Source organism: Plasmodium vivax, chromosome 12, assembly GCF_000002415.2.
Source record: "Plasmodium vivax chromosome 12, whole genome shotgun sequence".
NCBI classification, from domain to species: Eukaryota; Apicomplexa; class Aconoidasida; order Haemosporida; family Plasmodiidae; genus Plasmodium; species Plasmodium vivax.
Genome location: NC_009917.1, coordinates 1,843,249 through 1,864,667, shown reverse-complemented (window position 1 = coordinate 1,864,667; position 21,419 = coordinate 1,843,249). Strand labels below are relative to the sequence as shown.

General features: G+C 47.1%; 9 protein-coding genes across 9 annotated transcripts, besides 6 other annotated features; 6 read left to right on the top strand and 3 right to left on the bottom strand.

Annotated features, from left to right (window-relative positions):
* Positions 1-339: 339 nt before the first annotated feature.
* On the top strand, positions 340-1,451 carry PVX_117425 (hypothetical protein, conserved; the record flags this gene model as incomplete). Its single annotated transcript, XM_001615730.1, has 1 exon — positions 340-1,451. The coding sequence occupies one exon, from the start codon at positions 340-342 to the stop codon at positions 793-795; it is 456 nt and encodes a 151-aa protein (XP_001615780.1). The 3' UTR covers positions 796-1,451.
* A 300-nt stretch (positions 1,452-1,751) lies between these two features.
* On the bottom strand, positions 1,752-3,766 carry PVX_117420 (60S ribosomal protein L27, putative). Its single transcript, XM_001615729.1, has 4 exons — positions 3,046-3,766; positions 2,455-2,694; positions 2,160-2,270; positions 1,752-1,966 (listed from the first exon to the last, which is right to left on the bottom strand). The coding sequence occupies exons 1-4, from the start codon at positions 3,054-3,056 to the stop codon at positions 1,888-1,890; spliced, it is 441 nt and encodes a 146-aa protein (XP_001615779.1). The 5' UTR covers positions 3,057-3,766; the 3' UTR covers positions 1,752-1,887.
* Positions 3,318-3,350: a microsatellite.
* Positions 3,564-3,586: a microsatellite.
* A 939-nt stretch (positions 3,767-4,705) lies between the features above and the next one.
* PVX_117415 (hypothetical protein, conserved) lies at positions 4,706-6,505 on the bottom strand (the record flags this gene model as incomplete). The annotated part of the gene is made up of 1 exon (XM_001615728.1): positions 4,706-6,505. One exon carries the CDS (start codon positions 6,503-6,505, stop codon positions 4,706-4,708), a length of 1,800 nt encoding a protein of 599 aa, XP_001615778.1.
* Positions 6,506-6,651: 146 nt separating this feature from the next.
* On the top strand, positions 6,652-8,665 carry PVX_117410 (30S ribosomal protein S10, putative; the record flags this gene model as incomplete). Its single annotated transcript, XM_001615727.1, has 5 exons — positions 6,652-7,340; positions 7,524-7,720; positions 7,860-7,981; positions 8,177-8,453; positions 8,590-8,665. Exons 1-5 carry the CDS (start codon positions 7,272-7,274, stop codon positions 8,663-8,665), a joined length of 741 nt encoding a protein of 246 aa, XP_001615777.1. The 5' UTR covers positions 6,652-7,271.
* Positions 8,666-9,280: 615 nt separating this feature from the next.
* Positions 9,281-11,404, top strand: PVX_117405 (hypothetical protein, conserved; the record flags this gene model as incomplete). The annotated part of the gene is made up of 5 exons (XM_001615726.1): positions 9,281-10,363; positions 10,601-10,686; positions 10,793-10,839; positions 11,002-11,068; positions 11,326-11,404. 5 exons carry the CDS (start codon positions 9,281-9,283, stop codon positions 11,402-11,404), a joined length of 1,362 nt encoding a protein of 453 aa, XP_001615776.1.
* A 747-nt stretch (positions 11,405-12,151) lies between these two features.
* PVX_117400 (hypothetical protein, conserved) lies at positions 12,152-14,605 on the top strand (the record flags this gene model as incomplete). The annotated part of the gene is made up of 3 exons (XM_001615725.1): positions 12,152-12,206; positions 12,335-12,482; positions 12,727-14,605. The coding sequence occupies 3 exons, from the start codon at positions 12,152-12,154 to the stop codon at positions 14,603-14,605; spliced, it is 2,082 nt and encodes a 693-aa protein (XP_001615775.1).
* Positions 12,916-12,935: a microsatellite.
* A 369-nt stretch (positions 14,606-14,974) lies between the features above and the next one.
* Positions 14,975-16,415, top strand: PVX_117395 (U3 small nucleolar ribonucleoprotein protein IMP3, putative). Its single transcript, XM_001615724.1, has one exon. The coding sequence runs from the start codon at positions 15,600-15,602 to the stop codon at positions 16,149-16,151; it is 552 nt and encodes a 183-aa protein (XP_001615774.1). The 5' UTR covers positions 14,975-15,599; the 3' UTR covers positions 16,152-16,415.
* A 1,283-nt stretch (positions 16,416-17,698) lies between these two features.
* Positions 17,699-18,926, top strand: PVX_117390 (50S ribosomal protein S28e, putative). The gene has a single exon (XM_001615723.1). It carries the CDS (start codon positions 18,178-18,180, stop codon positions 18,379-18,381), a length of 204 nt encoding a protein of 67 aa, XP_001615773.1. The 5' UTR covers positions 17,699-18,177; the 3' UTR covers positions 18,382-18,926.
* Positions 18,927-18,990: 64 nt separating this feature from the next.
* PVX_117385 (phosphatidylinositol-4-phosphate-5-kinase, putative) lies at positions 18,991-21,275 on the bottom strand. The gene is given in 5 exon segments (XM_001615722.1): positions 18,991-19,128; positions 19,144-19,317; positions 19,534-19,670; positions 19,859-20,477; positions 20,604-21,275. 4 exon segments carry the CDS (start codon positions 20,763-20,765, stop codon positions 19,255-19,257), a joined length of 981 nt encoding a protein of 326 aa, XP_001615772.1. The 5' UTR covers positions 20,766-21,275; the 3' UTR covers positions 18,991-19,128; positions 19,144-19,254.
* Positions 19,138-19,158: a microsatellite.
* Positions 19,213-19,233: a microsatellite.
* Positions 19,760-19,786: a microsatellite.
* Positions 21,276-21,419: the final 144 nt, after the last annotated feature.

The window sequence follows — 21,419 nt, the reverse complement described above, 5'->3', positions numbered from 1 at the left end:
AATTTAATCCATTTTTTTTTTTTTTTTCTTTACCTTTAACCAATCTTTCTTCCTTCCCGTTTGTTCTATTTTAACGCAGAGCTGGTTTCCCCACAGCTTGTGTGCACGTGCGCGTATAGAAATATATTTATGCGGTTTATACATACTCGCGCACGAACCGAAACTGCGGTTGGTTAGTCACAGCCCCAATTCTCCCGAAAACACTTCGATTCGTTTTTTTTTTTTTTGGTGGGTTGCACGATAGGTGTAAAGTTTTCCACCTTGCCACGCCCCCATTTTTTCCGTTCACTAATTCGGTTGGTCCCTCCCCACCTGGGCGCGCCCCCCCAAACGCTCAACATGGGAAACAAACTGTGCTGCATTAACAACGACTTGCAAAACAGCAAGTCGAGCATAGATATATATAAATATGACCCCAGGGAAATATACGGAGACTACGACGACTGGACCTTGGAGAGCTGGATCGACAAGTACAAAAATGGAAACTCAATTAAAGTGGCCTTTCCAGATGGTAATGAAATTCAGTGCCACTTTAAAATCTTTCTCAAGGAAAGATGTTTTGAGTTATCCCTAGACAATAAAGTTCGAGTCATCAAATTCAATGACATAAATTGTATACTTCATAGAAACAGCTGCGAGTCGTTACTAGAGTCGGAGCAGAACTTGCTGAAGTCCCCCAAGGTCATAGGTATTCGCTTGATAAGCACTCTTAAGGCCATTGCCTTTGCCATGGACAGCCCCGGAGAGGCACGCATGTTTTACGAGTTTATAGAGAAGTACTGCCTAAACGGTTAGGCGAGTGGGAAAAGAGATAAGCGAAAGGGAAAAGAAGCGAAATGGAAAAGAAGCCAAAAGAAGCCAAAAAAGCACTAAAACAAAGACGTCGAACGGAGAACCCCCCGGTACGCATGACCCGTACCACCCAGAACAACAGAGTGCACTAACCAAATGAGGGAAGTCATTTTCGCAGGTGACTCATGGGGACTGGCGCAAACCTCGCCACGCCGTCCGTCCTGTACCCGCGTGTGTGTATTACTGTATACAATGCGTGTGAGGGGTACACCCCAACCTGCCTGCGCTTGCGCAGATGAAGCCTTTTACATAATTCGAACTGCTTTTCAGTTGACGCATTTTAAACCACGTTTGTTTTTTCTACCCTACACCCAACGCTTAAGTAAGCCCACCCCCTTTTTTTTTTTTTAACTTATCTGCGGTTGGCCATTTGATCTCCACATATACATACGCGCTGTGCTCTTTGGTTAACTTGCTTTGTTTATTTATTTTTTACCCATATGATTTCTTTTTTTTAACCCATATTGTTCCTTTCTTTTTTTACCATGGAAGCGTCTTTTTTTACTCCTCCAAAGTGCACACATATGTATTTTTTTTTTTAATTTTTTCCTGATTCTTACAATAATAACCCCAATGTACGCATACGCCTATATGTTAACCATTTTAATTACCTTTTTTAATGGCAAATTTGAGAAGAAGCCGAAACGGAACAAATCGCAGGGGGCAACGGAGTGGCTGCGTGCGGAACGGGGGTATACACTTGGCGGGGTCTCCAAAAGAAAAAAAAAAAAAAGAGTAAAAAAGGGGGGGAAAAAGTCCCCTCCCCCTATTTGTACGTAATGTCAATTAAACCTCTTTCTTTTCTTTCCCATTTTGAATAAATTTCCTTTTTTAACACTCCGAGCAGCTTCACAACTCACTCGTTAGTTTCCACGTCCGTGTGTCTTATCTTACAATGCTTAACTACGCATGCAACGCCTTTGTTGTTCTTTATCACATGGAATTAAAATAATGGCACAATATGCGCGACGTGCAAAATGCGAAAAAAAAAAAAAAAAAAAAAAATCAAGCAAATTGCACAAAGGTGAAGTAAACTCAGAAGTATAGTTTCTTGTGCAAAAATGAAATGTCCTTGGAAACTTCTCCCGTTTTTTTGTTAATTGGGTCTAGGAATCTGCCAGGGGAAAAAAAAAAAAAAAAAAAAAGTCCATCAGTAAGTCAGTCGGTCAGAAGGTCAGGCAGTAAGCCAACCAACCAGGGGTGCATCCTTAAACTGTATACACTACCATCCAATGGGGGGCGTGCAAAGAAACGCACACTCAACGCACGGACAAACCAATTGGGGGGAGCAAAACGTGCAAACTTACTTATCTCTGAACATTTTTCCCAACTTTTTCACTTCCTTCTTTTTATTCTTGGATCTTAAGACGTCGTCCGAGGCTAAGCTTTTGATGTCAAAGTCGTTGGCCACTTGGTATCTGCAGGACGGGGGGGGAAGAAGCCGAGTTGCGGCAAATGAAAAGGGGTTTCCATGCAGTGTTAGCCACACGGGCGGGTTTATGCATAGCAGCAGTTGCAGCGGGCTCCCCTGCGCATGGCGCCCCAACACGCACACACGCTTTTTTCGCCGCTCCTTCTTTGGTCGCTCCTTTTCCCGCCTACCTCGTTGGGAGAATGTGATTCACGTTAATGTACTTTACAAACGCCTTAACTTTAGATCTCTTCATGATTTTCCTCTTAGACATTTTTTTGGTGACCTTCAGTGGGTGCTTTTCTATTCCCGCGACGAGGCAATAGCTGTAGGGTCTCTCCCTCGTTTGGCTTTCATACGTGTTTATAATTATAGCCTTCTTTCCCGCTCTACGTCCATTCAGCATGATAACAACTTTTCCTGGCTTCAGTCTGCAAAGGGGGGGGAAGCAAATGGGAGGAGAAGCAAATGGGGGTGATGAAGAGAACACGTAAGTGCGCAGGTGTGCTAGGTGGCACCTATATCAGCTGCTTCACATGGGGGGTTAGCACATTCCCCCGCTCAGATGCATGCAATCTACAAGCAGAGATGGGCAAAGCAAAGTGCGTTCTTTGGGTATGCACTCGTTAGGCCACGTAAGAATTGCAAACTGGGTAGCGGTATGCGAGTGGAGGGGTTGCCAACAAAGCATAACACAAATGCGCCATCATCATCGCACCAAAATGATTCCTAAACAGTGTTAGCTATCTCCCCCCTCTTCACAATGCTCTCGGCAAACTTACAATTTTCCCATTTTGAATAGCAGGTCAGGGGGGAACTACTTGGTGGTATCTATTTTGGTACAATTCGATGGGGCGTACTATGCCAAAAGGGTGAGAAAAAGTTCGCAAAAGGGGAAGCAAAACGGAAAGCGCAAAAATGAACGAACGGCCTCTACCCCTCTTCCTTTACTTTGCAATGTTTTTTTTTTTTTTTTTTGCGTTATGTTAAAAGAGCGAATTTAAAATGAAATGAAAAGCCAAACGGTTGTTTAAGCCTTCTCTGATTTTCAAAGCTCATGTGGTTTGGAAAAAAAAATTGCGAAAAGTTTTTCCTCATGAGGTTAAAAAAAAAAAAAAAAAACGTGGGACGATGAATGCCGCTTGCAAGCGAACAGAATAACGGAGCGGCCGCTCAAACGCAAAAGAGGCAACTCCCCGTGGTGGAGATGCCAAAAAAACGTAACGCACAAAATGGGAAAAGCGAACAATCCTCTTATATGCGCGCGTATCGCGTGGTCGTTACAATGGGGCTGAATATTTTCTTGTGAAGATATGGCCGGCGAACTCCCTCTCGCTTGCGCGCCGTATTCCCAAAGCGCTCTCCTCGTTTGAGGTAGAGTTGGGGGGATAAAGCAACATGGAGGCCGCAATGAGGGGAAAAAAAGGAAGCAAAACGAAACGGGGGCATACAAATATAAAAATGCATACGTAGGTACGTAATACTTAGAGGGTACATTATTTCCTGTGCTCGGAGGGGGGAGCCCCCAAATTTAATTACCTTATCGGGAAAAAAAAAAAAATTAATTTGCACATTTCCCGCGGAATGACATAACGGCGCTTCGTTAAATCATCCGTAATAACGAAAAAACATTTTTTTAAAAAATGTGAAGTTGCGGGGGTGGCCATGCGAAGCCTTTCGAACTACCATCCCATCATATTTATGTTGAAAAATGGCCCCCACGAGGAGCAACAGCCTAAGGCGATGCTACGCATCAACGGGGGAACAGCCATCCGAGGCGAGCATATCTCAATGGAGGCATTTTACATGTTGCAAAAAAGTTACCGCAAAAGATTTGTTCCCGCGCAGGGGTTAATCCCCCATAAGGGGAACCACTGTTTAATTTTTTTCTACACCCAGTTGGGAGTATTTCAACTCGTCACGTGGCCGAACTGCCTGGAGTAATTACCCCCCGTGAGAGAGTGCCACTGTTAGCATTTTATGGGCGCTCTTTCGAATTGAAAAAAAATGCGGCAGAAAGAACACTTGGGGGGGGGTAACCTTTCCCATTTGGTGAAAAATCCCAAACGAGGCAAACTGGTGAAGGACACCGCGTGTTTAAAAAAAAAAAAAAAAACAATTCAGCAGTGGGTCACAGTTGGGTTAATTTATGAAGAAATAATTGAAAAAAGAAAAGAAAAAAAAAAACATTCCCATGTCATCAAGATGGGAATACTCCTTGACAGTGGTGCTACTTGCAGGTTGGCCGTTTTGCGTGCGAAAGACGGGGGGGCCATAAAGGGGCCTCTTTCTGCGCCCAATCGTGGTGTGCCCCCGCATGTTGGGCGTTCGCAGAAATGTGTACGCACGCACAAGGGGGGTACGCCACTCGGTTAGGCCGCTTCGTTACGCCGCTTAGTTTCGCTTTGCTACGCCGCTTGCCTACCGCTTAGCTCCGCCCTGTCACACCTCGTCGATGTAGGCGAAGTGCTTCATGAGGGCGTCCACGGGGTGGCCCTGCCGATCGAGCAGAAACAAATCAAAGCAGCAGTTGCAGACGTAGGATGGGTTCTCCTTGAAGAGGTAGCAGTCGAGGACGATCCTTTGCGCCATGTTCTTACGACAGCAGAGGCAAAGCTTCTTTGCGATGTTCGGTTTGAAGGTCCTGAGGGGGTACTTGGAAGACTCCCCATCCCGCAGGCTATTATACTGCCGAATGTTGTTGAAAATAATTCTGTGTTCGCAGTTTCCCTGGTGAAGGAAGCAGCACCTCTGGTACAGGGGGATTTCCATTTGGCCTATGACAGCCTTATGTTGCAGTACCTTATAAGGGGGGCGAATAAAATTGCTTTCTTTTTTTTTCTTGTAAAATTCTAAGATGCATGCTGAGTAGTCTAACGCGCTGGGTGATCTCAAATCGGGGTAGAGCACTCCATCAATGTAGTATACGGAACCTTCAAATTGGGGCAACCCATAATTTGAAGAATCGAAACAAAAAAAAACGTCCGTCAAGTCGGCCAGCGTTTGGCTTGACAGTATTTCGTACTCGGCTATTTTTATGCCCCTAATCGGGTGGTAAAAGGAGACTGAAATTATGAACGTTTCGTTTGAACTTAAATTTTGCAGTGGGGGGGACACAAGGAGGGGGCGCTTTGCTTCTCCCACATACAGAGTATTTAACAAATTTTGATTTATGTACACCCCCTTTAGTAGCGAATTGTTAAAATCGCAAACGAGCTTAAAAGTTTTCGAAAGGGTCTTCCCTTTTAATTTGGCTATAATTTGATACTTGCTAAATGGATTTTTTTCTGTTGGGGGGAGCCACGGTACGAAGCATTTGGTCCTGTTCAGTACTCTCTCCTTTTTCGAATTTGATGCTTCTTTCCGCAGGGCTTCTAAATCTACCTTTTGCTGCCAATTCTTACAGTTGTGGAGCACTATGTGGTTTATTATTTCCCCCACGTTGGGGCATCGTACTCCCGACTGCAGTGCCCCTATGAGGGGGCCACACGATGCGGCTTTGGCTTCTTTGGAAAGGGGGTCTCCTGGTGCGGCTAATTGTGTTCCTTCTATAGAGGTGACTATATGGGGTGCCCCCCCGCGTAGCCGCCTCTCCACCCTCTGGCATTCTTCCTGAAAATCATTCAGCCGAACCTTCGCAGGAGTGAAGGTCCCCGGGGGGGTGTGGTAAATCCATTCCCATCTCAGCTCCTTACTTATGGGTAGATCTGGGTGCTTTTCAAAAAGGTGGCAAGGCTGCCTCCCCGTCAGTTCGCTATCGTCATGGGATTTACTATTTAGTGAGGCCAGCAGGGAGGGGCCTTCTTCCCCCGGTTCCTCTGCAGAGGGCTGCTTGGTGCATTTGGCTCCCCCCCCGTGGTCAGCACTGCTGTGGGGGCTATTGGTATGGCGACTACTGCTATGGCGACTACTGCTATGGCGACTACTGCCACCGGTGTGGCCTCTGCAACCTTTGCCGCCACCCTTGCGGCTGTTAGACGTGTCCCTTTTTGCAATACTTTTGAGGTAGCTCATGAAGAGCCTCTCATTTTCACTCTCTGTTTCGCTTCCGCACACACTCCCCAGAGAGCTTGCCCCGCCTTCCCTCAGCACATCTCCCACCCCCGTAGTACCCCTCGAACGACTTTCTTCCCTCTCCCTCTGCTTAATTTTATAAAAATCGTATCCGTCTGTCTCGAATAGGAGCTTCACTGGAAAGTGAGGAATGGGTAAGCTGAGCGATTGGTCTTTTCTTTCATCCATAAAAAGGGCCGGCAGAGCAAAGGCAAAACGCAGGGGGTGAAGGCGAGACCTTATATGTGTGCTTGGTCACGCGGCTAAACGGGGACAAAAAAAGAACAAAAAAAAAAAAGCTACCAGTTGAGGGGTGCAGGCTAAAGGGGCCAACGGGGAGGCGAACGCAAAGGAGTTTCTCTTCTTGGGTCTGCCTTCCCACTTTCGGAAGTTCATTTTGCCCACTCGCGAAAAGCGGTACGGGGGCGCCCACGCGCAGGAGAAGGGGCAAAAATGGCTAAAAAAAATGCCAAAAAAGGAGAAGGCGGCACCAAAAAAGGGATGAAGCGACCCCAAAAAAGGCGCGAAGTGCCCCCCCTGCGCAATCACCATTCAGCGGCGCGGCGCAAAAGATCGCGGGTGAGAATAACCCATTTCAGGGGGAGGGGGAAAAAAGCACTAATGTGTGCATTCCTCCTTTGTCACCCTCTTTTTAGCTACTCGTTCGTCCCCTTTACCTGCGTTGCAACTGGGAAGGAAGCCAACTGGGGGAGAACAAACCCCAGCGTAGTGCTCTCCTGACGCTTGGCTCGTAGCTGCCTAAGATTTAACAGACGTGGGGCTGGTCACTCCCCGGAAGGACCCACCTGACCTCACATGGAGAGCAAAGAAGAGCAACCCAAAATGGGCAACCCAAAATGAGCAGAGCAAAATGAACGTGCGCGTTTGGACCCTTCTTCTGACATTACGCTGTGCCTACGGGAGGAGCACCGCCTTGAGGGCAGCCCCCGAAGGGATGGCAGCCTTTTTGAGGGCAGTCCCCCAGAAAAACACCTCCCCGAGGAACGCTCGAGTGTACAACAACGTAATGCATTTGGAAGCAGCCGCGGGGCCGCTTTGCCCCCTCCGAGGGGTGCCACCACCGTGTGTTCAGCCGCGCGTTTGTTGCTTCGTCCACATTTGCGAGTTTGCAACGCGTTTGCTTTCCCCCCCACCGTTGCGTTTTTTGCAACGCGCCCATTCTTTCCACCGCCTCTCCCACCCCAAGCTAGAAAAAGTCAACACGCATATAAAAGACCTGGACATTTTGAACAAGTGGAAGGAAAACTACCACCTCCGAATCGTCCTGAACTCCTATTTTTCGGACCACCTGCAGAAGGCGGTCCTAAATGTGAAGGAGAAAGTGAGTCAGTACCCCCAGTTTATCATCGCCGGCCCGATTCCCCAGAAGACCATAAAGAAGAGGTGACTCACGGGGGGGCGCAGCATTGTTAAGTCTCTCCATATTTACGAGCCCCCATTTGTATAGAAATACCTGTGCACATACAAATTTGCCACCACATGTGTAGCTCATTTCGGTAGGTCTCTCTCCCCCTCTTGGCAGATTCACCTTCTTGAGATCCCCCCACGTGGACAAGGACAGCAGGGAGCAATTTGAAATAAGGCAGTACGGCTGCAAGCTCGACATCTTTTTGAACTCCTCCGTCAGCTTGAGGGGCAGCGAGTGTAGGTGGAGAGTAGCGAGTGTAACAAATCGGGGTGCACCGAAGGAGGAAAAATGACCACTCTCCCTATGCCCCCCCCCTAGGGGAATGCCAACCGTTTTAGCACACCTCACGTGCATCCGGGTGGGTATCTTCCCCCCCTATTAAACGTCACACCCTGTTTATGTTTGCTTTCCCCCCCCCCCCCCCCTCCCAGTCACCAACTTCCTATCGGTGAAGCTCCCCCGGTTCGTGGGCTTCGAATACTACTTTGAAGAAAATTACAAAGGACTCAAAAAGGGGGAAGTCCAAAATTTAAAAAAAAAAAAAAAATACGTCAGCAAGTACTATACAAATTTGTTAAACGGAAAGGAGAAAAAAAAAATTGTGGAGTTGTTGCTCGAAAATGCAAAGTACATGAATGTGAGGCTGCCCAGGAATGTCTACGACTTGTATAAGTTTCCCCTGCATATTCTGCAGCATTATTATAAAAAGTAGGGGGGGGAAAATTACCCTTTGGTGGTGCCTTCGATAAGGGTCCCCACTGGAGGGAAGCTTAACCACGCATGCTGCTTCAACGAGATAATTACTGAGCGACATGTGCAAATTAACCCCCCCTCCTTTCCGCAGAACCATGGAGAAGAAGAAGTGGTACCACGAAAATGAAGACTTGATGAAGAAGATCGAGTCCCTTTCATTTGACTAGTTCGGTTGGCCGACGAAATGGGGTGCGACGCGGTTAACCCGTTGACTCGGTCGCGTGGGCCGTTGGTCCGTTTGTCATGCGGCCGCCCCTTTTCACGAATCGCGCGCCTTCTACTGTGTCCCCCCCGGGTGTGTCCCATGTGAACAAGGGGAAAGCAACGTAGCGGTAGCGGTAGCCTTGGCCTTAGCCGCATCAGAGCTGCGTATTTATTCCTGCTCCTCGATTCGTTGAAGTCCCATGCCCGTTACGCCATTCAACGGGCAAACAGGGAGAACAGAGGGGGGAATAAAAAAAAACGTTGCACATGTGCACAGGAATTTCCCTTTTTTTTAGTTTACACTCCATCGTGTAGGCGGCGTGGCCGTCATTTGCGCCTCACAGGTCAATTTCAACGTGAACGTGAACGTAAACCTTTGCGTTAGCGTAAACCTTTGCGTTAACGTAAACTTTTGTGTTAACGTAAACTTTTGTGTGTTTTTTTTTTTTTTTTTTGCCAACTTGGCCCCTCCTCCCGCGCACCCTTCTGAGCGCTCCAAGAGAGAAGCAATTTTATTTTTCCTTTTAACTCGTCCGAAAGGGCACCCCTTAAGCGGCATCCTGTGAGCTGCTCCCCCCATGATGGAGGGGGCCAGCCAGACGAACTACCACTTCTCCGTGAAAAACGTAAGTTTCTTCAAAAGCGCCTTGGCCCTCCTGAGCGTAGATGACACCAAAGGGAACTCCACCGTTAGGAGAAGCACAGGCAGCAACCAGTCGGAGGGGGAAAATTGCATTCTGTTTAATCTGTTTGAAGACGGGTTAATGTTAAGGAGCTGGTCCAAGTGCAAACAGATTTACTGTTTTTTGTTCCTCGATTCTGACTGCTTTAGTAGCTACAGCATTTTGGAAAAGGGGGCGAAGCATTGGGAAGCGAAGCATGGGGGGAAGCGTCGGAGAAGAGGAAGTGACGTCTCCACAGGGGGGAAGAATGCCCCATGTGGGTGTCATCACTCAAGTGGCCTATCCGACGGTGCATGCAGCAGATGCCACACCCCCAGGGCGAAGCGCTGCAAACGGGAATGTGAATATATGCACAGCGACGAAGCGAGCCAGGAAGGAGCGAGCCAGGAAGGAGCGAGCCAGGAAGGAGCGAGCCACGAAGAAGATACCAACAGCGTAAATTCGGATAACCTGTACACCACCCACGCCCTAAGCATGGAGAGCAACAGCCTAATCAAACTGAAGGCGGTGTCTCCGCTGAAGGTGAAACCCACGCAGAGCAGCAAGAGGGAAGATGAAAATGCGGACGAGTATTCTATACGAAAAAGGGTGTATGAAAGGGTCGATGGCGAGAAAAGGAGTAGCAGCAACAGCGGCGTTGAATTTCTGGTGTGCCAGCACGAACTGCTCAGAGCGGTGGAGTTCCTGGAGCCTATTCTGTTGAACATCAAATTTGACTACGCCAATCGGAAGCTGATTTTGCAACTGACGGATGAAGACGGGGACACGTCTGAGACCTTCGTCAGAGTCATCGTAGACTTCTACTATGAAATAACCAAATTAGAAAAACATACCTTTTTACAAAACGAATACAATTTCTTTGCCATAAAGTCCACCACCTTTTCCTTTTACCTAGATTACTTAATTAGGAGCAACGATCAGTACATTACGTTTTACATAACTGAATATGCCAACGATAGCAGCGCGGTGCTTAAAATGGTAATGCTCGGGGGGGGGGTACAGACTCTGGGGGGACGCCCCTTAGGCATATGCAAATCGCCATATTACGCAAGTCGCCAGATTGCACTGTTCACCAACCTTTTCATGATAACGCCACCCTTTGCAGCTGCCCCTCCTCTCTTCACCGCCGTTATCCCCCACCCCACAAGCCCGTACACACGAACATGTACACACACACGGCACCCTATGTGCACCTCCTCACTTGCCACTCCGCAGGAAACGAAGAACAGGAATTACCAGCGGTCCGTTCAGCTCATGCCGAAGGAGAACTTCCAGGACTTTAAGAGCTCCAAAAGTCAAATGTACACCGATGGGAGTGATGTGCCAAGAGCGGCGCGCTGTGAGATTACTCACGCGTACGCACCAAGGTAGGCAACTCCCCACCCATATGCTGACCCCCCTTCGCAGATTCAAGTACCGGATAAGGGACTTGTCAAAAATTAACCAGGCTCTCAGTAATGCGAAAAAAAAAAAAAAAAAAAAAAAACTGAAAAAATATGTGAATAAAAAAAAAGGGAATAAAAAAAGTGTGAAAAAAAAACGCCCTGCTAACATCACCTCTCACCACTTCCCCCCCGCGCACACGTGACACTCCGCTCGCCGCTCCCCCTCGGCAGAAATAAGTTCCCACCTCAGGATGGATTTCCAGGAAAACGGCCTGCTGCGCTTTCAGTTTACCCTCAGGTGAGTGAGAGGAATACTTGATGGCGTATTCCCTGAGCAGATATGCTCTCCCATGTGTTGCTGCCCACGTCTTGGCCCCTCCCATTTCTGGCGCACGCCCCCAGAAGGTCTCCTAAAAATTGTCTTTTTTTTTCGAAACGGATGAGATGCATCATTTGTATGGCTACTGCTTATTCGGTCAGCAGCGCGCCCGTTTGGTAATTAGCTGCACATTCATGTACTCATTTTTTTTTTTTTTTTTTTTTTTTTCTTGCAAGGGAGTACAACATGAACGGAACGCATTTGTGTTACTTCGTACAACCCCTGACTGACATGTCCCTTCTCAATTTTGCGTAACGCCGAAATGTGGCGATGCGCAGGGGAAATCAAAATAACGAAAAAAAAAAATGTTTTGTTGTTGTGCGACTTTGCATGCGTTGCCGTACCATCAACCCCCCCATTTGTGGCCAGCCGCACGGCCAGTCAGGGATACGCCCCTGTCGCGGCTTCGAACGTTTCACAAAAAATTGACGAAAATGCAGAACGGAAAAGTGAAGGAAAAAAAAGGAAAACACCTACTTCGCAAATGCTAAATGTGCACAGGGAAATGTTTGCATGACATGTGAAGAAGAAAAAAAGGCGTTTGTGAAAAGTGCCAAAATGGGAGTTTCGCCAATTCGTTTATTCGTTTATTCGCTTGTTTTTTTTTTTTTTTTTTTTTTTTTCCAAGTGGTATGCACATTGGAGGCGTCCACAAAGCAGCGCCATTTCCCCGTCCCAATTTTTTTCCCATTTCTGTGAGCATTTAAAGTAGTTCCTTTTTATGGAAGCTTATCCTGTATAATCAATTTGGGGGGAAAAAAATAAAATAAAATGAACAAATAAATGAACAAATAAAATGAACAAATAAATAACCCAATCGACTTGCGCGGAACTCGAAAAAAGTGTCGCCACTTGTTCTACACCGCGTTAAAATGCCTTTTTTGGCTTGCAGTTGTGCCGCTGCTGCGAGCTTTTTTCTTCGCTCGGATAGGCCACCGCTTTGAGCGTCCACTTTACACCGCTTCACCTCCATCACCCAAATATGACCACGCGAGTGAAAAAATGAGAGACAATTTGAAAGGCAAGTCCGAAGAGTACCAGAAGCTGCTCCTGTCAGGTACGTCGGCAGGCCAACCATTAGACCTCTTCACCCCCCCCTGCCAAAACGGGACATAGCTCTCTCTATGAGAAAGCGCACCATTTTAAGATTCTCCTTTTTACCTCCTCCAACTCCCAACACTGCAGCGTCCATAAGGAGAGAGGAGAAACAAAATGAAGAAAACGTCGAGGCGAAAAGGAAACCCTGCGGAAGCAATGACAGTAATAATTTTATAATATACATGGAATTTAGGTTCGAAAATTTAATCCTTTCTAGGTATCTCTTTGACATTAGGTAATTTGGAGAGGGGCATTTGTGTTGTTCTCCTCGACGTGAGCATGTGAGGAGGATCTACTGCACCCCCCTGAATGCGCTCCAGAGTGGTACCTTTTCCACGTAACACCTTTTTGAATGTGAGAGGATGTACCGTGGAACCACCCCCTTTCTGGGAGCACTTCTGTTATGCGGTTTTGCCACGTCACCACTAGTCCGCTGCTACGTCACACCACTTCTACCCCACACCGCCGCTACACCGCAGGGACGAGCTGGGGACGCCGATCCGGAACAGCGTGCAGATAACGAGGTTCATCATCATGAGGAGCGAAAACCACATCATGGGGACGTGCGTGTCCAACAGAATCATCCTCTGCTACCGGAACGATAAGGAGACGATGACGATACTGCGCAGGCTGAAAGAGGAGTTAAAAAGAAGCTATTCCATCTGTCTAACGGAGGAGAGTAACGGGGAGGGTAACGGGGAAAGTAACTGCAACGAGATAGACAAGTGCCTCCTCTCCTACATCATCCAGTTTACCCTCGTGTGTAAATACGTGGAATGTGGGAAGTGGGTCCACATATGGGATAATATGGACACCATCATAGAATCAAAATTTTGCGGAAATAATTCTACCAAATATTTTAACTGCATAGGCTTTAAGTTCCACATATTAAATACCAATTATAGGGTAGCTAGCCAAAAAAAAAACTCCATACATTTTGTGCAGATGCATTTAAAGGTTATGTTAAGCATGTATAAGGTTCTTCCGTTAGTGGAGGAACACATTTGCGAAAATATGTTTGTGTATTGTCTCCCGCGCTGCTCCATGAGGGCTACCGTCTTAGAGGTCGTAGACATTTCTGACGCTAAAGTGGAGGAACGAAATTTCAACTACAAGGATTACTGGCTGAACGTACACGGGTATGTGCTAAACCAAAATGCTCTCAAAAAAATTATAAAGGTGAGACTCTATAAAGGAATATTTAACTACCCACAAGGAGTCCTCCTAAGGGACAACATATACAGGTTAAACGTCGCAGTGAAGAATGACCCTTTTTTTTACGTCTGCCATTTTTTGAGCACTTTTGAGTTGCTAAAGAGGGCCCAGATAAAGTTGCTTCGGTTTTCCGAATGGGATGAGGCGGGGACAAATATCTACGACGAGCTTGCCCTGCCCCAGAATAGGAAAAGGGTAAAGAAGGAACTGGGGGGTGGCAATGGGCCTGATCAGGGGGATGATCAGGATGACTGCGAACTCTCTGCGAAGCTGAATCGAATTTGTAGGCACCAATTTGAGGGCGGAAAATTCCCTCCACCAATTTCGCCTCCGCAGCGGCAGCCCCAGTTGCAGCCACCGTCGCAACCGCCGACGAGTAAGGTGCAAAAACGGCACCACAATCCGTACCAGCTGTATGGGAACACGTTAACCACCTCGGGGGTGTCGATCAATTTGGATTTTTCCCAAAACAAGAAAAGTGGCGGCAGGGAGGGGGGCTCCGCCAAGGGGGACTTGGACGCCTTCCTGAAGGACTCCGCGCTGGCCTACTACGCCAGAGAAGCCCACCTGCAGCAGCGTGAGCCGCCCCCCAAGCACGACTACTCTTCAAGAAACGCCAACCCCCGCGGCGCAGATGACCTGGTGCAGAAAACCAAGCAGCAAGGCACCACCGTGGTGCGCACCACGGATCACCCGAACAGTCATGCAGAGAAGAAAGGGATACAGCTGGGGGAGGCCTACACGGTGGGGAAGCCAAACCAAAGCAATCAAAGCAGCCAAAGCAGCCGAAGCAACCAATTGGACACATACCTGCACAACGTTGCAAGGAGTTACCACTCCGTGGAGGGGAGCAATCGCCACCATCACGATCTGCGCGACCACCGCGAACATAGCGACCACCACCGCCACCACATGGCAGAGGCTAACGTGTTCGCAAACGCAAACCCGCAAATCATCTTTTCCAAAGATTTCGAGAACTTCCTGGACAACCTGGACGAGGCTGCGCTGTACCAGCCGGAGCCCCTCCCCCCAGTGGATTTTGACCATCGGGAGGGGAAGCGGCCCAACTTCCCCCTAACCAGCCCGCCACTCGGCCAAACGGAGGACCGCGCGAAGGTCAAGAAGAGGGGCAAAATGACGTAGAGCCGCCGCGGCAACGGAGAGCAAGCGTGCCAGCATTCTTACGGCCAATGCTCTCCTCCACTCGGGTATGCATATAGCGATAACAAGCACATCCCCTGCAAGTGGCACTTCCACGATGCAGCAGTAAGCGCATGCTGATTGGAAGTTATTTATTTTTTTTGTAAAAAAAAGTAACTCTTTTTTCCTTCCCGGATCGATATGTACTTCGCTTCATTCGTTCGCTCGTTCGTTCGTTCGTTCGTTCGTTTCGCCTCGCTCCGTTCCGTTCCGCTTTTTTTTTTTTTTTTTTTTTTTTTTGTTTCCTCTGCAAATGAAACGCGCCCGATTTTGCATCCCGTTCGTCTGTTTGAGTTGCAATTTTTTTTTTTTCCCTCCTTTTTACGATAAGGTGACAATTTTTAATTAACAGTGTATACTACGGTTAAGCGGCTTCAACAAAGGGGCAGCTGCTCACGAACGAGTCTCTCACGGAAGCGGCGTGGCCCATTGGGGATGAACAGCGCATCGGAGAAGGGCACAATAATAATAACCCTTTCTCAGCAAATGTGAGAGGGGACTTCAAAATTGAAGAGCAGCGTACTGTGTCAATTTATTGAGCAGGCAGGGGGGGTTCTCCCAACTGCAGTTTCGTTTCCCGCACGGTGAGATACCCTCATAAGAGTCATCGCGGGTAAAGAAGCGGAAGTAAAGTTAGTAATGCCTTGCGGCGCATATTGACTTGGCAAATTTAACTTTTTTGCGAAAGGGCCGAGTTATACGGAAGTATCGCCTGACCTGTTCAGAAGCGCGTTGCATTTCTGTGGCGATAGAACAGTTTTTACATCCCGGGGAAGGCAAACTATACCTTGAGGGAATAGCGGCCATTTTTCCCCAACCGTTTTGCATACCGCTCGAATGTTGCTACACCTTTCGGGGTAAAAAAGCACCCATAAAAGGAGATAAAAGAAGGGCATACAAACCGAGTAGCCATTTCGCCAACCACCCCTCTTACCAAATGCGTAAACTGAAGTACCACGAGCAGAAGCTGCTCAAAAAGGTGAACCTGTACGACTGGAAAAGGACCCGAAATGTGCGCGAGGTGAAAGTTTTAAGGAAATACGTAGTGCAGGATAGGGAGGACTACACCAAGTACAATAAAATCTGTGGCTACATAACCAAGTTAGTTTCCAAATTGAGACTTTTGCCAGACAATGATGAGTTTAGAATTAAAATGACAGGTGAGTTGCTGGACAAGCTGTACGAGATGGGGGTAATAAATTGCAAGTCCAGTCTAGCTGAGTGTGAAAAGATCTCCGTTTCTTCTTTCTGTAGAAGGAGACTAGCCGTAATTTTGTTCAGGCAAAAATTTGTTCAAACGATACAGCTAGCCATTACGTACATCCAACACGGAAATGTTCGGGTTGGAAATAACGTAATTAACAACCCTGCTTTTCATATTAATAGAAATTTGGAAGACCACATTAAGTGGGCCGATGGATCAAAAATCGTAAAGCACATACAGAGGCATCAGAACAATCGGGATGACTACGAGCTACTGGGCAATTGACAGGAAAAATGGAGGGGAGGGCCCCAAGCGGTTGCCCTTTCACTCTTTCGAAGAGAAGTGTATCAAAATTTTTCTTTTTTTTTGTGATGTTCTTGTGGCGTGTTATAAAATGAGTGTACCCCTTATGGTGGTTACTTATCATTTGGAACTTTCCGCATCCTTTCGACACCGCCATATTTGTTTTCCCCTTTTTTAACCCCACCTGTTTGTAACCCAACTTACGCTTTTCCCACACGCCGTTTGGTTAAGATGTTTTTTAGAAAGAGCAAAATGCAGCCAAAAAAAAAAGAAGAAAAATGAAAAAGAAAAAGTATAACACTTCCCTCTTAACAGCACATGCATTGCGGACGTAACGACTCCATCGTAGTGCCACCCATTTGAGTGCAACTCATTTCGAGTGGCTGCGCAGCCGTGTGATAAATTGGAGCTCGCCAAGCAGTATGCTTTGCCCCATAACGCAAGCATGATGATATTCGCCAAATGAGGAGATAAATCCCACACGGAAGAAGCATGCATGGGTATCTCGCGAGGAGTGTGAAGCAGCCCTCACTCTGGTTCGCACATGTCATGTTCCCTGCGCCAACCCATGTAATTGGGAGGCACCTTTTAAGATAAATACGCAGTGGTTATATCACGAGGGGAGGATTGACTCCCCTATGCGTGTTCATTTTTCTCTGCTTTGATAGGGCGTCACCACTGTCTACCCTTTGGGGGGCGCCTTTTCCCATTCGCAGAATGAACTCACCATGGGGTGGTGTGACTGGTCAGCGGGTTGTTTCCCCTTTAATTCGCGGGGGTGTTTGCATAAAAAAGAAACTTAAAAATGGCGAACAACGTGCAATTATATATACACCCCTCTCGATGGTACTTTTTCATTTTTTTTTTTCTCCTTTCCGAAATGGCAACGAATTGTCATTATATTGTGCGTGCGTTTTGCCCCTGACCCGCCCAGCCGGAACAGCACCCCTGTTTTTTGAAAAGCACAAAAAGGGAGAAGGAAAAACAAATGGCAAAAATGTTCACCATTTAAGCGGCTGAACCTTCACATTTAATGCAAAAGGGCGCTCATTTTTCGCCCTTTTTTTTTGAGATCACTTCTTTTCACATTTGGCGTGACAAAAATGAGAAGTGCTCCCCTTAAACGTTTAACGGTGGTACTTTGTCACCTGCGTGACCGCAGCATTTTTGCGGCACTTTTTTTCCCTCCCCCCAAGCGAGCAATCGCAAAAAAAGGAGCACATAAGTTGACCATATAAAATGACGTAAAAGGGGGAAAAAAAAAAAAAAACAACAAAAAAAAAAAGGACTCCTCAACTTGTGCGGTTTATGCAGTTCGGGTTGGGTCAGCAAAGCTTCTTTGTTTGCTTGTTCGTTCGTTTGTTTGTTTTTTTTTTTTTTTTTCATCTGGCACCACCGCGGTACTTCGCAAAGCTTCATCGAATGGATAAATTGATCGAAAAGATATTCGCAACATTTGAGGTATTCACAAAATCACCAGTTAATTTTAATGGGCGGAGTGAAAGCGGTATTTTTACTGCTTCAAAGGCGCACTTGAAAAATACCAACCCCGCGGTACCATTTTGTACGTACGGCACGAACATATGCGCGGCTTCGGCTTCTTTTCTGCACGTACAATTTTACAAAAGAAAAAAGAAAAGGTTGGCCGTTTTTGCGAAAATATTTAACAAGGCGCGGTATATATATTATAATGTAATATAACATAATATATGCAAAAAAACTTCTTCAAAAGGGCAATTTTTCGCCAAAAAAAATACAGTACAGTGCGATTGCAACGAATTATTACGTACAAAACGCCGCGTAAAAATTGCATCCCGCGCAATTGCCCAGAAGGCGATTCATTTAATTATTTAATCATTTATTTAATTAATTAATTAACCATTTAACCATATATCCAATCGTTTAACCATTTACTTAACCGTTTTGCCATTTATCCAATTAACTGGTCATTCCTTTTAACCGCCCCGCTTAACAACGCGCCGCTTTTTTTTCTTCACTTTTTGCCAAAATGGAAAAATCCAAGTTAGCCAAAGTTGAAAAGGTTTTGGGAAGGACTGGAAGCAGAGGAGGAGTCATTCAAGTCAGGGCCCAGTTTATGGGAGATACCGAATTGTCAGGAAGATTCTTAATCAGAAATGTTAAGGGCCCAGTGAGAGAAGGAGATATTTTGGCCCTACTCGAAACGGAAAGAGAAGCAAGAAGATTACGTTAATTGGAGGAGGAGAAAAGAGGGGAAGAAAACCCCCGACCATGGAAGGTGGGAAGAAGTACCAATGTCAGGACTACCTACGTGAGGGGCGTACAAATGGTTGTATTTATGGCCTGAACTGCAGCATGCCCGTCATCCGGCGCGCATCATCGTTGCCTTGTTAAGAGAGGAAGAGAGCATATCCCCCCCCACCATCACCGCAAGTATGGAAGCGATAAAAAGATGGAGCCACACCACATGTACCCATATGCGCAATGTGAAACTTACGGCCAGTCGTTAATTGCGTACCTTTTAGCGCATCCTTTTCCCCTCCTTTTTTTCTCACATGTTTACGTGAATGCATCACCTCCTTTTTCCTCACCTGGGGCATTTTAAACGGCGCCATGGGGTGTAGACCCGCGCTCGCAGAATGTCATCACGTAAATCTGCACGTAAATCTGCATGCATATGTACATGCCTGCGCTGCGTTCTTTTTTTTCCTACACCGCCCAACAAGGGAACCACATGAACAAAGAACTTTTCAAACCGAAAGAAATAAAAAAAGGAGCCATACATATATACGTATGTTTCCCCTCACGGGGAACTCCACCGCGTTGCCGCGTCCGCCCAGTTAAAGTACCAACTAGTGATAAGCACTTTCGGTGGGTTGAAATGGGCACAAATGGCAGTGCGAAGGAACAAGAAAGTTCGGCTGTTACGGTTCAGGGAAAAAGCAAACGTGTAAACACACAAATGTGTAGACAAACAAACCTCTAAATGCACAACCCTCTAAATGCACAACCCTCTAAACGCACAAATGTACAAACCGCGGGTGATGCAGACTGACGGGCGTGCCTTCCCTTTGCCCCGCATACGGCACAGCTGCATCCGCGCCGCTCAACTCGTCGGCTGCGTCCTCTTTAAGTTAAGGCGAAACTGGGGCTTCTTCTTTTCCGTGATCTGCAAGGGGGGAGGCGGACAAAAGAAGGTATTGTTTCAAATTTGTTAGCAAAGGTGTATAGGGAGGAAAAATATCCCCCCAATGTGTATACCACCCAATCGCAATTGCGAAAGGGTTGCTCCGCAAAAAGAAGGGATCACCACGGGGGAGATACACGAGGAAGCCACTCAACGAAGCCGCTCAACGAAGCCGCCCCCTATACACGGAACACCCACCTCGTACAACTTCTTGTACGTAGTCGGGTCGGAAAAGATAGTCGTGTGGATGATGGAGTCCTTGAGGAATTCCTGCACGTCCAGGTTTTCTTCAATCTTGTCTAGGACTTTCACAAAAAAGCCCTTGTCGTACAGGACTGCAAGGTGGGTGTGTTGGGGAGGGGGGGAAATTGGATGTGCGTGTGAATCGGGGTGAGTTTTAAAAGAGGGAAGAGAAAAATATGAGCTATGGCTGCTTAGGGGAGGAAGTCGAACGGTTGAAGACCCCACTACCATATGGCACGCTATGCCACGCTGTGCCACCCTATGCCGCTTTGCCACGTACCCTTCGTCTGGTTCCCCTGCGGACTGATTTCTAAAAACTCGCCGTCCATATTATTATCCCTGAACATGCCACACAGGATGCGGCCGTCCTTATTGATGAGCTGGCCCTTCCCGTGTTTCTTCCCCTCAGAATAATTCCCCTCATAAATGGTATAATTAGCGTCGTTGTTCCATTTGTAGTACCCCTCACCGTGAAACAACCCTTTCTCGAAATTGCCCACGTAAATGTCCCCATTTTTAAATTCATACCTCCCATTTTGACATAAATAGCCATCTTTAATATACCCAAGGGCATGATCACCATTTGCGAAAAAAAATTCTACCTCTCCTACCTCCTCATCATCCTGAAATGAGCAAACATATTTAGTCTTTTCCGGAGTGATAATGGTTCCTTTTCCTTCCCTTTTATTATTTGCAAACTCTCCTTCAAAAATAAATCCCTCAGCTGTTTTGTACACACCATGGCCATGTCTTTTGTCCTTTACCCAGTCTCCTTCGTACGTATTATTTTCCTTGTCGGTCCATTTGCCCTTTCCTTCCTTTTTGCCGTCGACAAATTCTCCCTCGTATTGGTCTCCATTTACGTATTTGAGAACTCCCCGTCCGTGCACGCGGTTGTCCTGCAGCGTTGGGAGGAGGGAAGGGGGGGGTACGAGCAGCCATGTACGTAAGTGTATCCCAGTGTGGGGGTACCTACGCGGGTATACCTCTACGTGTATGCCGCCGCAGATCCGCTCAGCTCATACCTTCGTAGTGCCCGTGTACACTGAGCCGTCGCTCAGCGTGACGGTAACCGTGGGGAGGTCTTCGTACGGGTTCTCCTCTTCCCGGGTGTCTTCCTCCGTTTCGCCAACGACTACCTTCTTAGGGCTTTCTACGTTTACTGCATCCTTAGTGCAACACCTCATTTTGGAGATCGAAAAAAGCTGCCTCGATTTGTGCGCGCAGGCCGGGAGGCATAATTAGCCGTAAAAGGTTACTCGCAAGGTTATATATAGGTGTATATGAGTATGTATATGTGTATATATTTATATATATATGTATGTATATATGTACGTTTGTGCGCATGCACCCTGCACGCGCGCGCGCTTCGCCTGGCAGCGACCGGGCGGGGCAGAACAATTCGCACGAGCCGCTGTTACCCCCGCGCAGCGCCTCCACGCGTATCTGCCCTTCCACAAAATTTACGCCAAACGGTTTCTCGAGCGAACAAGTGACACGGGTGGCTAAGAAGTCGTCGCGCGCGCCAAATGACTGCTGCGCTGCGCTGCCAAAGGTGGAGAATAAAAAAAACACACACAAGTACAAATATTCACAAACAAACGAACGAACGAACGAGCGAAAAAACACAAATGCTTATGTACACGCACATGCGAATGTAAAGCGTAAAAACTCGCGCAACGTACCTTGCGGTGTGCGAAAACAAAACGGAAACAAAACATGTCAACGCAAGTGCGAACGGGACAATATACGCATTTTAGCAACGCTAGAGGAGCAACTGCCAAATTGTGAAATAAATGTGAAGCCAATTTTCGCTAGTGTGTACACGCGTGTACACTGGC